General features: G+C 42.9%; 1 protein-coding gene across 7 annotated transcripts in view; it reads right to left on the reverse strand.

Annotated features, from left to right (window-relative positions):
- Positions 1-13443, reverse strand: part of LOC120957287 (zinc finger protein 236) — a 62558-nt gene that overhangs the window by 11209 nt on the left and 37906 nt on the right. For all 7 annotated transcript variants that reach the window (XM_040379408.2, XM_040379405.2, XM_040379407.2 and 4 more), the window contains exon 3: positions 4017-5873. In XM_040379408.2, coding sequence (XP_040235342.1) covers positions 4017-5651 — 1635 coding nt within the window. In that variant the 5' untranslated portion in view covers positions 5652-5873. The remainder of the gene's footprint in view (positions 1-4016; positions 5874-13443) is intronic.

Below are 13443 nucleotides of genomic sequence, written 5' to 3' on the forward strand. Positions count from 1 at the left end.
CGTGAAGAAGTGTTGTGAAGTGGCTTTTTGATTGTTGGGAACAGAAAACTAACAGAAAGTTAAATATAAAGGTACATGATGAAACAGGCTTTAAAGGAGTCAAAGAATACTGCAAGGTAAAATGCTGCATATAAATGTAGTTTCGACAGGTTCACAAATTGTAAAACAGGATGGACAAAACTCAAGGATGCCTATTATACTAGACCATCCAGAACATCCCCCTCCTCCCCTCTCCACCGCACTGAAGTTGTGCGGAGGGAATATAATACAAGAAGAGCAAGAAGGAAGGAAATATTAAAGAGCTTGTAATTAAAACAAATAGGGGAACGAGAATAAGAGAAATAAATAATTGAGCATTTATCAGGACAGAGGCATAGAACATTAGTTGAACACCATGTGAAAAATGAGTCCAGGTAAAGCTGTAAAAGTTCACAATCAGTAAGCAAAGAGACAGATGGAAAAATAATATCATCCGCATACAAAAGATGACCATCTAGAGGTAATATATCACAATCATTATTAATTATAAAGCAAAAAATAAAGGACTTATAACACCATCTTGTGAAACACGTGAAGTACAACATAACATCATGCATTTGCATGAAATTGGAATCAGCTCCAGCATCGGTATAAGTTATGTATACTTCCTGGATCGACATGGGTTTGGGATCAGTTCCTAGATCGGTTTGAGTTTTAAATAAGTTTCTCTTAATGGCTGGTGTTATTGAATCCGTTCGTAGCGGGAACGAACTTTCTGCCTGTCTGCCAAAAAATTATAGTAACTTAGGTCCTTATGGACTCTTTCATCACGTGCACTAGAATTTTTATTCCAAATTGTATTAATTTTTGTTTCTCTTCCTTTCTGAGAGGGATAAGGGATACACGGATAGCGGGAACATACGGCACTCACATGAAATTCAGAGGATGGCAACACATTTCTTGAGCCCGGTCCTGCAACGCCGCTGTGAATAACTGTAGCAACCATCTAGTACAGTGATCTCAAACTCGTTTTGGGTTGCGGGCCAGATTACGGTTGAAAATATTCTCGCGGGTCGCAATAAAGGGAGAAGGGGGGATAATGTTTTCGATCTGCGAAAATACCTAAAGACTTATTCCTGGACCTAGATTCTTATCTAAATTTTTTCGAAGTCTCCAAAAAAGCTATTCATGACAAGTTGCCTACCATACGTCTTTCATTTTGTAGAAATAAGGGAACATTGAAATAACATTATAATGATAAAAGAAGTTCATGGAATTTACTCATTTTGTACTTCACTGGTGGTCACTCTTACTCGAAAATTTTATTGGACCTGGACAGTTCTTTAAAACTCGTATATCGCCTTTACACACGACGACACACCAAGTACTCAATTCAACATTTTAGCACTACATCGGTAAATGTTGGCTAGCTGTATGGCCATTTTGTTAAGGAAAAAATACTTTAATCTTACAGTCGACCTCATACAATTCACGCCATTTCAAAGTGCTTGGTTTCTTGAGATTTTTGCCGAAGTTACATAGTTAAAGTTAGTTAAAGTGTAGCTAAAGTGTAGTTAAACTTAAAGTGCAGTTAAAGAGTACCCTCATCAATGAAATGAAGAAAGTGGTATTCCAATAAATGGTTTCCGAACTTGCTAGAAAGTCTCAAAGTCAGAAAATAGGTATGTTTGACATGTCTGATCTAGTACGTTAGGTCGTAAATGACTGTCGAGACGTACGACGCCGCTACGAACGGATTCAATAATTCCAGCCAATATGTCCTTTGGAATTCTAAGGCACCTGTAATCTGCGTTGTATTTTCAAATGTTATTTGTACGCATTGTATAGTAATATCAATTTTTAATAAATTCAATATCGGAATTTATTTAAATTATTTTGCATAACTCTTTAACCGTGTCAAATTAACTAGTGTCATAAAAAATGCAATAAATTTATATTCTGTATGGGATTTTTTGTGTACTGATTAAAATCAACGGCTACTAGATTCGGGTCTGTAGACTCAGATTGTTGGTGTTTCTTTTAAACCAGACGTAGGGTAACTGTACGAATTTTTGGCATTATAAACTGGTGTGTTAACCCTCTCAAATCTTTCGAAACTGAGCTACTGGATACCCGCTCAGTTTCTGTTGTGGGCAGCCGTGCCGACCGCTGGACTTGCCGTGGTAGTTGTGCTACCACTGGTCAATGTCCAGGGTGTCACGCTTACGGAATCGGAATTCGGAAGCGGAAGCATTGCTACTCCGGCTCCGATTCCGAATACCGTCTATTCCGCCCGGAGCCGTCGATTCCGCCCGGAGCCGTTGGAGCCGTCCGGAGCCGTCGGAGCCGTCGGAGCCGTCCGGAGCCGTTGGAGCCGACGGAGCCGGTTGGAGCCGTTGGAGTCGTTGTAATAGTCGGAAGTATTCTGAAGCGCTTTAATTTCCCGATATCAGCGATAATTTCATTTTTTAAAACAGCTCACGAGTACAAAAAGAGTCTCCGCTCTGAAGTTTTTAGTATTTTGTTTTTCAACAATAAAGTCAAAAATAATTGTTTGTTCCGTATATATACACCGCTGGACATAAAAATAGTTTTTTGTTTTTGGTTCAATGCATGCGCTGGATGTGTCATCGGCAAGAGTGCGAGGCGTACTAAAGTTGCAATCACCAATTTTTGCCTTTTATACTCCCATTTTTGGTGTGCTACTAACCTGAGTTACGAGTGCCGATGACGTATCGCGGCAGTATAAAACGAGAGCCAAATCGTTTTGCACTTCATTCTTCAGTCAGTGGTCAAGGTGTAAGGTTGCTGTTAAAAAAATCCACAAAATCATCATGCGTCGTTGTAAGCACTGCACACCAGAGGAGCGGAAACACATTCAGGGGCTGTTTCGTGAGAACGTCCCAATAAAGACAATCTGCAAGGCGTTCGGCCGTTCGCGGACGATTGTGGACAACGCCATTCGTAGCGAAGCTACGGGTAAGTCGACCGGTCGTCCGCGAAAAACTACGGCTGACGTTGACGCGCAGATAACAGAAGCCTACCAAGGGATCGTACAGGCGGCAGAGAACCTCGGATTGACGATAACCCAGGCAAAGACCAAACTGATGGTGACAACATCAGCGAGCCTACCAATAAATAATCAGAATCTACGTAGGCGTGATGTACAGATAGATGAACGCACTTTTGAAGTCGTCCCAGAATTCACCTATCTGGGGTCAAAGGTCAGCAACGACAATAGCATGGAAGCTGAGTTGCGCGCAAGGATGCTGGCTGCCAACCGGTCATTCTACAGCCTCAAAAGTCAGTTCAACTCAAAGAACCTGTCGCGACGGTCGAAGCTGGGAATATATAGTACATATATAGTACCGGTACTCACATACGCCTCTGAGACATGGACACTGTCCAAATATGACGAAACCCTCTTAGCCGCGTTCGAGAGGAAGATGCTAAAAGATTCTTGGCCCCGTATGTGTGGAAGGACAATGGAGGATGACGAGTTATACGAGATGTACGACGACCTCACTGTCGTGCAACGTATCAAGCTCGCCAGGCTCCGGTGGGCTGGCCATGTTGTTCGCATGGAAACGGACGACCCAGCCCGTAAAGTCTTTTTAGGCCGTCCACAAGGAGGGCATGGTAGGCCCAAATTGAGGTGGCAAGATGGCAAGAGGCCGAACGCCTCGGCAGGGATAACGGACCATGAGCGGTTTCGAGCACTTCTAAGGCAGGTCAAGTCCGCAAAGCGGTTGTAGCGCCGGATAAGGAAGTAAGTAAGGAGCGCTCAGTTGTAGTACTTTTAAAATTATACTTTTTTTTAAAGTGAAATACGTGAAGGTTTTTGATTTTGTGGTGATTAATCTTGCCTTGATATATTTTTTTGTTCTAATTTTTTACCAAATCAATTAATCAATTAATCAATTAACAAAGATAATGTCAACATAACTTTCACAGAAACTATGTTCAATGTTACCCGTTACCTTGTTTAGAATCATCCCAATAAACTATTTAAACAAGAAAATGATATTGTGACTTACCTGCTTTATAGGTATTAAGCTAATCGATGGTGTAATAGGGTTATCAAAAATAATATGCCTTGAGCTTTGTACTAATGTCGGAAGCATCGTATTAGTCGTCGACGACGATGAAGATTGGGAACTGGAAGGAGCGTTTGAATCTGCCGAATGAGGCGAACCAACCGGAGATCCAGTTGACGCTACATTTGGTGTTCCACCATTAGATGGCCGCACAATTGCATGAATGTCCAGCGCAGAAGAGATCGTTGCAGATGTAGATGATGTTGTCGGTGTGTTGCGATCATTGTTGCCCCCAGGGCTAGGCCCGTTTGAATGCAGCAAAGGAGTTCCGTTGTGCGATCTATTCCCTTGGTGTAATTCCTGTTGATTTCCGGCGGAATTTCCAGTACCGGTGGGGCCGTCACGACTACAGTTAAGTGGTAAGCTGTTGTCATCATCCGCATTGTCCATCGAGATTTCGACATGCGGGGTTAGAAAGTGCATTGGCGGTGTGCCGTTGTCTATTGATCGCTGCATAGAATCGGCTGCTGCTGCAGCTGCCGCAGCTGCTGCACTTCCATCGCTAAACGAGGCATTGACAGCGTTCATAGCTGCCAGTGCCGCCGGCAACAAGTTTGCCGGGTTATGTTGATCAAGGGCAAGTAGCAATGACGACGGCGTTCCAGGTCCCGGATTATCTAAATCGATACCGTGCCGATTGAAGAAATGCACTCTCAGTGATTTCATCGTACCTGCCCGATAGCTACATAGGGGACAGGTCTTGACGAGGTCGTGCTGACCAACGTGTTCGTTTTGGAAATGTGCACGCATTGCAATCTGCCGTTGAAACCCTCGATTACAAATTGGACAATGGTACGGTAGGGTTTTCGTGTGCGTCGTGAAGTGTTCCGCCAAATGATCCTTACGGAAGAATCGTTTTTGGCATACTCGGCATTCATACGGTTTTACACCAGTATGGCGCATCTTATGCCGGCGCATGTTTGCTCCATTGGAGAACTTCATATTACAAACATCACATTCAAAAAGCTTACGGTTGCCATTGTTGTTGTTATTGTTGTTGATGTGAAGTGGATTATTGTTGTTGATCACGCTTGAGTTGTTATTGTTGTGGTTATGATGGTTCAGATTATGTTTGAGATTTTCCAATAATTGAGCTGCTGCGGTACTCGACGTCGTAGTCGTTGCTCCAGATGTAGATTCTGAATTGTCGGACAAGTTGTCGTCTCCTCCACTAATATTACCACCTCCACCACCATTTCCAGTGCTACAATTCCCAGAACTACGTAAGGATGAGATTGTGCTCGAAAGGCAATTTGCTAGCGCGCTACTGTCCATACTAGAATCAACTGAAGATGCGACACGATCGTTTATCTCCCCACAATCCGGTTCCTCTTTAGTGGTAACAGATCCGGCGGCAGCCTTAGCAGCTGCCGCCGCCGCTGCTGCAGCAGCTTTCATAATAATGCTGGCTGGTGGTTCCATCATCGAAGCCAAAGCGGCTACCGCGGCTTCTGCTTCCGATGCAGAGGCTGTAGATGTAGCTGCTGCTTCCGCGTGCTTTAGTAGACCTTGCGTTGTGCGGCGTCTTAGTCCATGTGAAGATGTTCCAGCCGAGTCCGGCTCATTAGTGGACATCGGTAATATTGAAACAAGACACGGCGTTCGGGTTTGTCCACGGACACTCCGACGCCGTTTATTCGCGGAACGTTTCGTTTTGTGGCGTTTATTGAGCAGATAGGAGACGAGATTGGCAGCGGGCACAATTATTGGAAATCTGTATATCTTGTAGTTTACAATTCCCCCTGCCGTATTGGCAGCTATTTTGTACTTAATTCAATCATATGAGTTTTACTGCTCCTGAAAATAAAGAATACAATAAATATTATAATAATGTCACTATTCTTGTAACTTCCAAATAAAAAAAATGTTAATATTTTGGTATCACATGCTCTTGGCATTATGTAATCAAAATTGTTAATACAAATACGATTTATCATGTAATTAGTACAAAATTAAGAAATAATAGGATGCGGAATGCTAATGGTTGGAAGCGGAGTTTTTGGGGACAGTCCGTAAGGTACAAGTAGGCGTAACATCTTCGATAGGTGCAAGAAAACATTCAGACCGGAACTCGCCACTCCATCGGATAGGAGTTGCTTATATTTCCTTGCACCTAGTTATCCTATGGGTCTTCTCAATTTCGTTACATCCATGTGTCGGAATCCGATTCTAACCAGCCGTCACCCACCTTGGTGTCATGTAAATGGTAGCCTTGGAAGTTTCTTGATAACGGTCTTCTGTTTATGTCAACTTAACGTACTCAACATAAGGTTGGATAAAAGGGAAGGATTAGAAAAAAAAATGATTTCTTTTGTTGGTTTCTCATTTCTTAGCTTGAACCATAAAGATTAAACCTAAAATTATGTGTTTTGATTCTTTATTAAAAACAGATACTTTTATATTTTCTTAACATGAATATTTTAGCTATATCGAGTGATAAAACATCTCAAATAACTCAAACAGTGATAAAAAATCCTTTTTTGTTTGCTGTAAACATGTTTTTTCATATTATTTAGTTTTCAACTGTTAATTCAACTGGGGTTGAGCAGTGGATATGGTTATCGGGCTGTAATGGTTTTTTTTTAACTGAAATGAAATTTTTAACTTCATATCCCACTGCTCGACATTTTAACCACGTTGCTATGGCGGCAAACTCCATTCCACTCCACTGCTATATCGATCGGATTTGAAAGATTCTGTTAGAAAAGATTTGATGGGGAGCATATATACACAAGGTGGATTTAAAAATATCAGGTGGTGGACTCTAGTGCATTTTGACAATTCGTCACTTGACGTAAGGTCCCCAGGATTCAAACTTTGTTTACATTTATTAAATTTGTTCATATAATTTATCCACCCCATTTTTTCGATAAAATATTCTTTAAAAATATATTTTGGACTTCGCGAGTTCTTATTTTACCTTTAAACATGGATTAAAGAGTGTTATTTTGTGTTATTCCGTGAATTCATTCTCTAATTCATTGTGTTTTCGACAGTTTTGATGATAAAAATTAAGAAATCATTTTTTTTTCAATTTTCACGTTGATTCCTCATTATCTACGAGCCGCTTGGACAATTTACGTGAAATTAGAACTCTTACTCACTTGATTTTAAATTTCGTGCATAAACAAAGCATCAAATCTTTTGTTAATACAGTCATTATCCGATATACGCTATCGCACGGGACCGAGCGCAATAGCGTATCTCGAGTTTTCGCGTATAGCGGATTCCTATGGAAAAATAGTTTACACTACCGGTTCAAGGGTTGAAATATAGCGTCACAGAGTTTTGCATTGAAGTTTTTTGTTATAAAACAGGTATCTTTTGCACAAATTTAATGCAAAATGCATTAAGAACACTAAGGAAATTCAAAAAGAGCATAAAATATTTCAAATATTTAAAATATTTGCAAAAAACAAATGGAGCTGTCAAATTTAGAGAAATCGCGTACTGCGAATTCGCGTATATCGAGTATCGCGTACTGCGGATAATTGCTGTACAGTAGAACGTCGATTATCCGGGGACGGATTAACCGGTGGGCGGCTTAACCGTGCGCATAAATCTGACAGCTGTTCATACGTGCGGCGAAAGTTTGCAGCGATAGTCAATTGGGTAACCAGTTTCTTGTGCAGCTCTGTAGTGTCTACGTGTTGTGTCCGAGCAGATGAAATAATTCACAGTATTGAAGTATTACACGGCACAAACAGAACGTTTTATATTTACAGATAAAACATACAAAACACTATACAACCACAGTAAACGGGCCGCGTGCCCTGCCGAGAGCTCCTGCTCTATCGGCTGTTCCACACACTGATGCGTGCGGTGCTTATGGATGCGCCGGAGTGTGCGTGCGCACACTGGCATCCTCCCTGGGACTCCACCATCGACAGGACGACTGGCGCGGTGAGAACAGGGGTCGCCTATCATCCACAACACTAGGGGTATTTTCGAAATTCATTTTTGTCCATGAACAGTTGTTAAACCTACAGTTATTGATTAAAATAATATTCTACTAACGATTAATCGATTGATTCTAGGTGAATTAATAATACAGGGTTTCACACTTTATCTCAAGACCGCGGGACCCCTTCCCGAATCTGTCTTAGCCAAAGCCAAGATTGCGGTATGATGCTTGAAATCGTTGATGATACCTGAAAACGTTGATGATACCTGAATTCATCGGATGCAATGCTGAATCTGCGGCACATTTCTCGAAACACACTGGCCCGCGCCGAGGACATGCGGTCGAATATTTTTTTACACGGATAACCTTTGTGTACATCAGTCTATTAGAAACACTCAATTATCCTTTCATTTTTTTTTACCAAAAAAGACAATTTAATAAAATGAGTGAATGCATATTTGTTTGATTAAAATATTTACAAGTGTTAAGAAAGTAGTTTGAACTGTTTAAATAATCTTTTTTGGTAAAAACACGAAAAAAATAATTAACTGTTTTCAGTACACTGATGTACACAAAGGTTATCCGTGTAAAAAAATATTCGACCGCATGTCCTCGGCTCGGGCCAGTGTGTTTCGAGAAATGTGCCGCAGATTCAGCATTGCATCCGATGAATTCAGGTATCATCAACGTTTTCAAGCATCATACCGCAGTCATGGCTTTGGCTAAGACAGATTCGGGAAGGGGTCCCGCGGTCTTGAGATAAAGTGTGAAACCCTGTAAAACTAGTGAATTTCATATGTTTTATATGCGTTTGATATTTCTTGGACCATTATCCGTGCAAATCGATTAACCGGCAACCGTCCGGTCCCGAGCTGCCCGGATAATCGACGCTCTACTGTATATTTCATTTTTTCTATAAAATCAATAGACACACAAAAATGCACATAATAACAAAGAAATCTGTTCTATTTGCTATGCTTTGTGTGTGGAAACCAATGGTTAACGGTTTTAAAATGACGTAAAGTCCCTCAACTATGGCGACCTCCCAAAGGCCCTAATCCACCACCTGATATTTTTAATCCACCTTGATATATACAGGGCGTTCGGGATAATTTTGACAGTTTCATTTTTGTTTATAACTCGTGATCGAGTTGGCATAGGAAAACAAGCATTCGACAGCTAAAAGTGTACGGAACAAGCAGCGAAAACATCCCGTGATAAAAAATGCCAAAAAAGAGTACATTGTGGAAGCGGATCACATGCATCATGATGATCCGCGCCGGACGCGACAACCGCGACATCATGCAGTGCGTGCAGTGTTCGCTGAACACGGTGAAGGCGATCCGGAGTGAGCTGGGAGAATATAGCGACGACGACGAAGCTTTGGCAGCACGAAAACCACATTCTCAGCGGCGGGATTGCGTGCGGACCGACGCTTTCCTGACTGACCTCCAGGCGCGTGTGATGGAAAATCCGGGGATCGGAATTCGGCCGTTGGCACGTGAGATGGGGGTGGCACCATCTACGAGGAAAATGGCTCATGCTGGACACCGTCGTGAAGCCTTGGATCACGAGAGTGGCCAACGGCAGACCGTACGTGTTCCAGCAGGATTCCGCTCCGTGCCATTCAGCCTCCAAAACGATAAAGTGGTTGGCGGCTAATTTCAACGACTTCACCGCGCCGAATGTGTGGCCTCCCAGCTCCCCGGATCTTAATCCAATGGATTATTTCGTGCGGGGCGCGGTGGAAAATGACACCAACAGAACCTCCAGCAACACCAAGGCGGAGCTGATGGCGAAAATCAGGTCCGTTTTCGGTGCCCTACCCTACGAAACTGTCGCCAGGGCTTGTTCCCGGTTCCGGAGACGGGTGGAGACCGTAATAGAAGGTGAGGGCGGATATTTTGAATAAAATGAATAAAATACATGGTAAGCTAGTATTTCTAAAACAAAAAAAAATTCTCCGATAATTAATTTTGCCATAAAAATTTTGTTTCTTTCTCCGTAGGTGACTGTCAAAATTATCCACACATGAGGTCCAAAACAGCCGAAGTGGTACAAAATCATGAAAAAGTCTGCTCCTCTGCGTTCCGGCGCCCACCCGACGTTTACCGGGCCGAACCGAATAGTTGTGTTAACTATCGCTGTGATTGCCTTGTCCTTGCCTTTAGATCCTGATGAGTGAAGCATGCATACCTTTCGGGTACATTCATGGTATAAACCTTTCCCTCTTACGTTCATGACGAAGATATAATCGTATGCTATCGGCTCTGCATTCGGCAAGGGTAGGCCCGTGGGCGTTGTATGTTCGCGGGCAGTAGGTACAATAAAGCATAAGCGACTTTGGTCGAGCCAAAGTAGGTTCAAGGCCCGGCCGGAACTCGCTGCACCAACGGGTCGATGTCACTTATGCAACATTGCACCGACTGTCCCGTACCACGGGTCGAACTTGATTTCGATTTTGACCTTACGCTCAAGCTACACCCTTGGGTCGGAATCGATTCCGATAGACTCGCATCCGAATCCGGGTTGCGTCGAGAAATGAATCGTTTGACTCAGTACTAGTCATCAGTACTCATACACATGCCTAAAAACATGTTTACAGCTGCGGTAGCGAAGTATTGTATTGTATTGTATTGTATTGTTACGGTCTTGGCCTGCCTGGTCTCGGGCCTTTGTCTACCAACCTGTTATCCCCGATTTAATGGCAGACGCCTCCACGTCATCTTTCCTCCCCAATTTAGGTCTACAAGGCCTGCTCTGTCCTTGTGGATGGCCTAAAAAGACTTTACGGGCTGGGTCGTTCATTTCCATGCGTACCACATGAACATCCCACCGGAACCTGTCGAGCTTGATACGCTGCACGACAGTGAGGTCGCCGTACATCTCATATAGCTCGTCGTTATAACGGCTCCGGGTCATAGCGGATTGTCCTTCCACACATACGGGGCCAAGAATCTTTTTGAGCATCTTCCTCTCTAACGCGGCCAGAAGGGTTTCATTAGTGTTCCAGCTACACCTGCCTTGAACTCGCCGTTGACGATTTGGCACGGTTCATGTCGCAAACGTTGAATGCGTGTACACTATTCAAGCGTCTGAAACGAGTCCCTCCCTGGGGTGACCGGCACTTACAAAGGCTAAAAAAAAGCTAAGGCCTCTGCACATTGCGACTATCGGGTTCGAAGATGTCTCGCCTCGTCTAGGTCACCGCGCACTCGCTTTATCGGCGATACAATCGGAACTGCTACCGGGCGTATGTGTGCCGTATGGCTTTGCACTCGCGCGGAAACTCTCGGGAGCTTTGGAAATTTGTTGACGCTAGGCAAAAATCGTCTGATTTCCCCACCTTCGTCAGCTACAACCGACAGAGCGGTCATACCCCGTTCGCAGTTTGTGACATTTTTGCCTCACGGGCCTCATTTTCTCCGGCGGTAACAGATGAGAGCCATATAATCGATGCACTAGCAAACGTTCCGATTGATGCCATGACCCCCTGTTTGCCGTTAATCGACGAGTCCTCGGTTTCTAAAGCGATTAGCCGCCTGAAACCACCGGACGGGATTCCGCCTTCTCAAGCGCTTCGGTGCTGCGGTTGCACCTATCCTGACGTCGATCTTCTGTGACTCGGTAAGGTTGAGGATCTATCCTGCCATTATTATTATCATTTATTATTAAGGTATCGAGCCTCCATGCCTCCTACATACACAATTACAACTAATGTGTTATAAACTATGGGCTCCTAAAAAATTAGACGCAATGCAGTCTCGTATGACACTTGTATATTTCGAGATACTAAAGGACAAGTCATTAACATTTGAATACAAATTAAATTCTTAGACTTCAATAATAACGGATCCCTAGCACAGAAAAGATGGTAACATACAAAATAACATTACTTAGCAATAGAGGTACATTGATTTTTCCAGTTAACAATTTAAACATAAAAATTCCTTGGGCAACCATTCTGCTTTTTTCAAGAGTTGAAATCCATAAGCCATAACAACTGATACCTAGTACGATAAGATGGTAGGACGTCAATATGTCTCCACGGAAGCCGCTTTATAGCTACTTGGGTAAATTTACACGTTGTCTGCCTGCCGGAAGACATTGTGGTTTGTTCCAGTGCATACAAAGAGGGACAAATCTAGCTCTCGTAACTACCGCGGCATCACGTCGCTTAGCGCCTGCGCTAAGGTTTTCGAGCTGTTAGTGTACGAGCCACTACTCGCCGCTGCTTCGAATTATATCTGCCGTGCACAACACGGATTTATCCCCAAGCTCAACCACCACCAACCTGCTTGATTTTGTCAGCCTCTGCCACAGGACCATCGATGCCGGCGCACAGATCGACAAGGTCTACACGGACATCAAGGCTGCCTTCGACAACGTTCCATACGCCTTGTTGCTCGCGAAGCTTCAGACGCTTGGACTGCCCGTTCAGCTGCTGGTCTGGATGCGCTCCTCCCTTGCCGGTCGCTCATATTTCGTGAAAATGGGACCCCAAACGTCGCGCCGTATTGCGCCGTGCGCCGAAAAATTGTGTTTTGTGGCATATTGACAGCGCTCATGCTGCTAGTATAACTGTTTCTTTCCTACTGCGACATGAAGTCGTTTTTCATCGAGTTCAGCTTTTAGTGTAGACAGAAAATCCATGTTTTTAAATAACCAATAAATGATTTTTTATCACTCACAACATTGAAAAAGAACCAAAACTTTTACTAACTTGCTTTTACATTACGTTTTTTAAAAACATCAGCCTAGATTTATGTAATCTTTCTGATATACGATAATTTTCGCAGCTCAATGCGTCGCGGATTTTATTTTCCCATACAAAGCGCAATGATAGAATTTTTTTAGCACAATTTCATTTTGCCTGTGAGTGCAATGGTATACTAGTTTTCTAAAACACCAGTAAAATAAACACCTTGGCGGCGACATGAGCAAAGTGTATGAAGATCAGGTGGTCTCATAGCCTGTTTTTCATAGCAAAAGTTGAACGTCACTTTTTGACACCATGAGTGAAAACATTTCCCCAAACAAGCTTTCTGACAACTTGCCTAATACACAAACAATCTTGTAATCTTCGTTATTTGCACTGAAATATCTTAAAAAGCACTCAAAATATTTCTTATTGTAAGCTAAACCAAATCTGAACTAATTAAAATCCATTTTTTGATCAAAATAATGCCGTCGATGAGGACACCAATGTGTACTACGTATGTGTTGCTAAGAACATAGCGAACGGTTCCTATGGAAATTCATTTCACCCATTCTGTCAAATGGAGCTTTTTTTGATTCCGAAATTAGTTGTCAATTTGTATGGGACGAGACCACGTGGTCTTCATACACTTGGACATGAGTGTCAAATGACACCAACATGACAGCCGGATCGATCGAAGTTTTTAGATCGAAAAATGGTGCTAAGGCCTATTATCATCGATTGCGATCCATAGCAACCGGTTA

This window comes from Anopheles coluzzii, chromosome 3 (assembly GCF_943734685.1).
Source record: "Anopheles coluzzii chromosome 3, AcolN3, whole genome shotgun sequence".
Lineage (NCBI taxonomy): Eukaryota > Metazoa > Arthropoda > Insecta > Diptera > Culicidae > Anopheles > Anopheles coluzzii.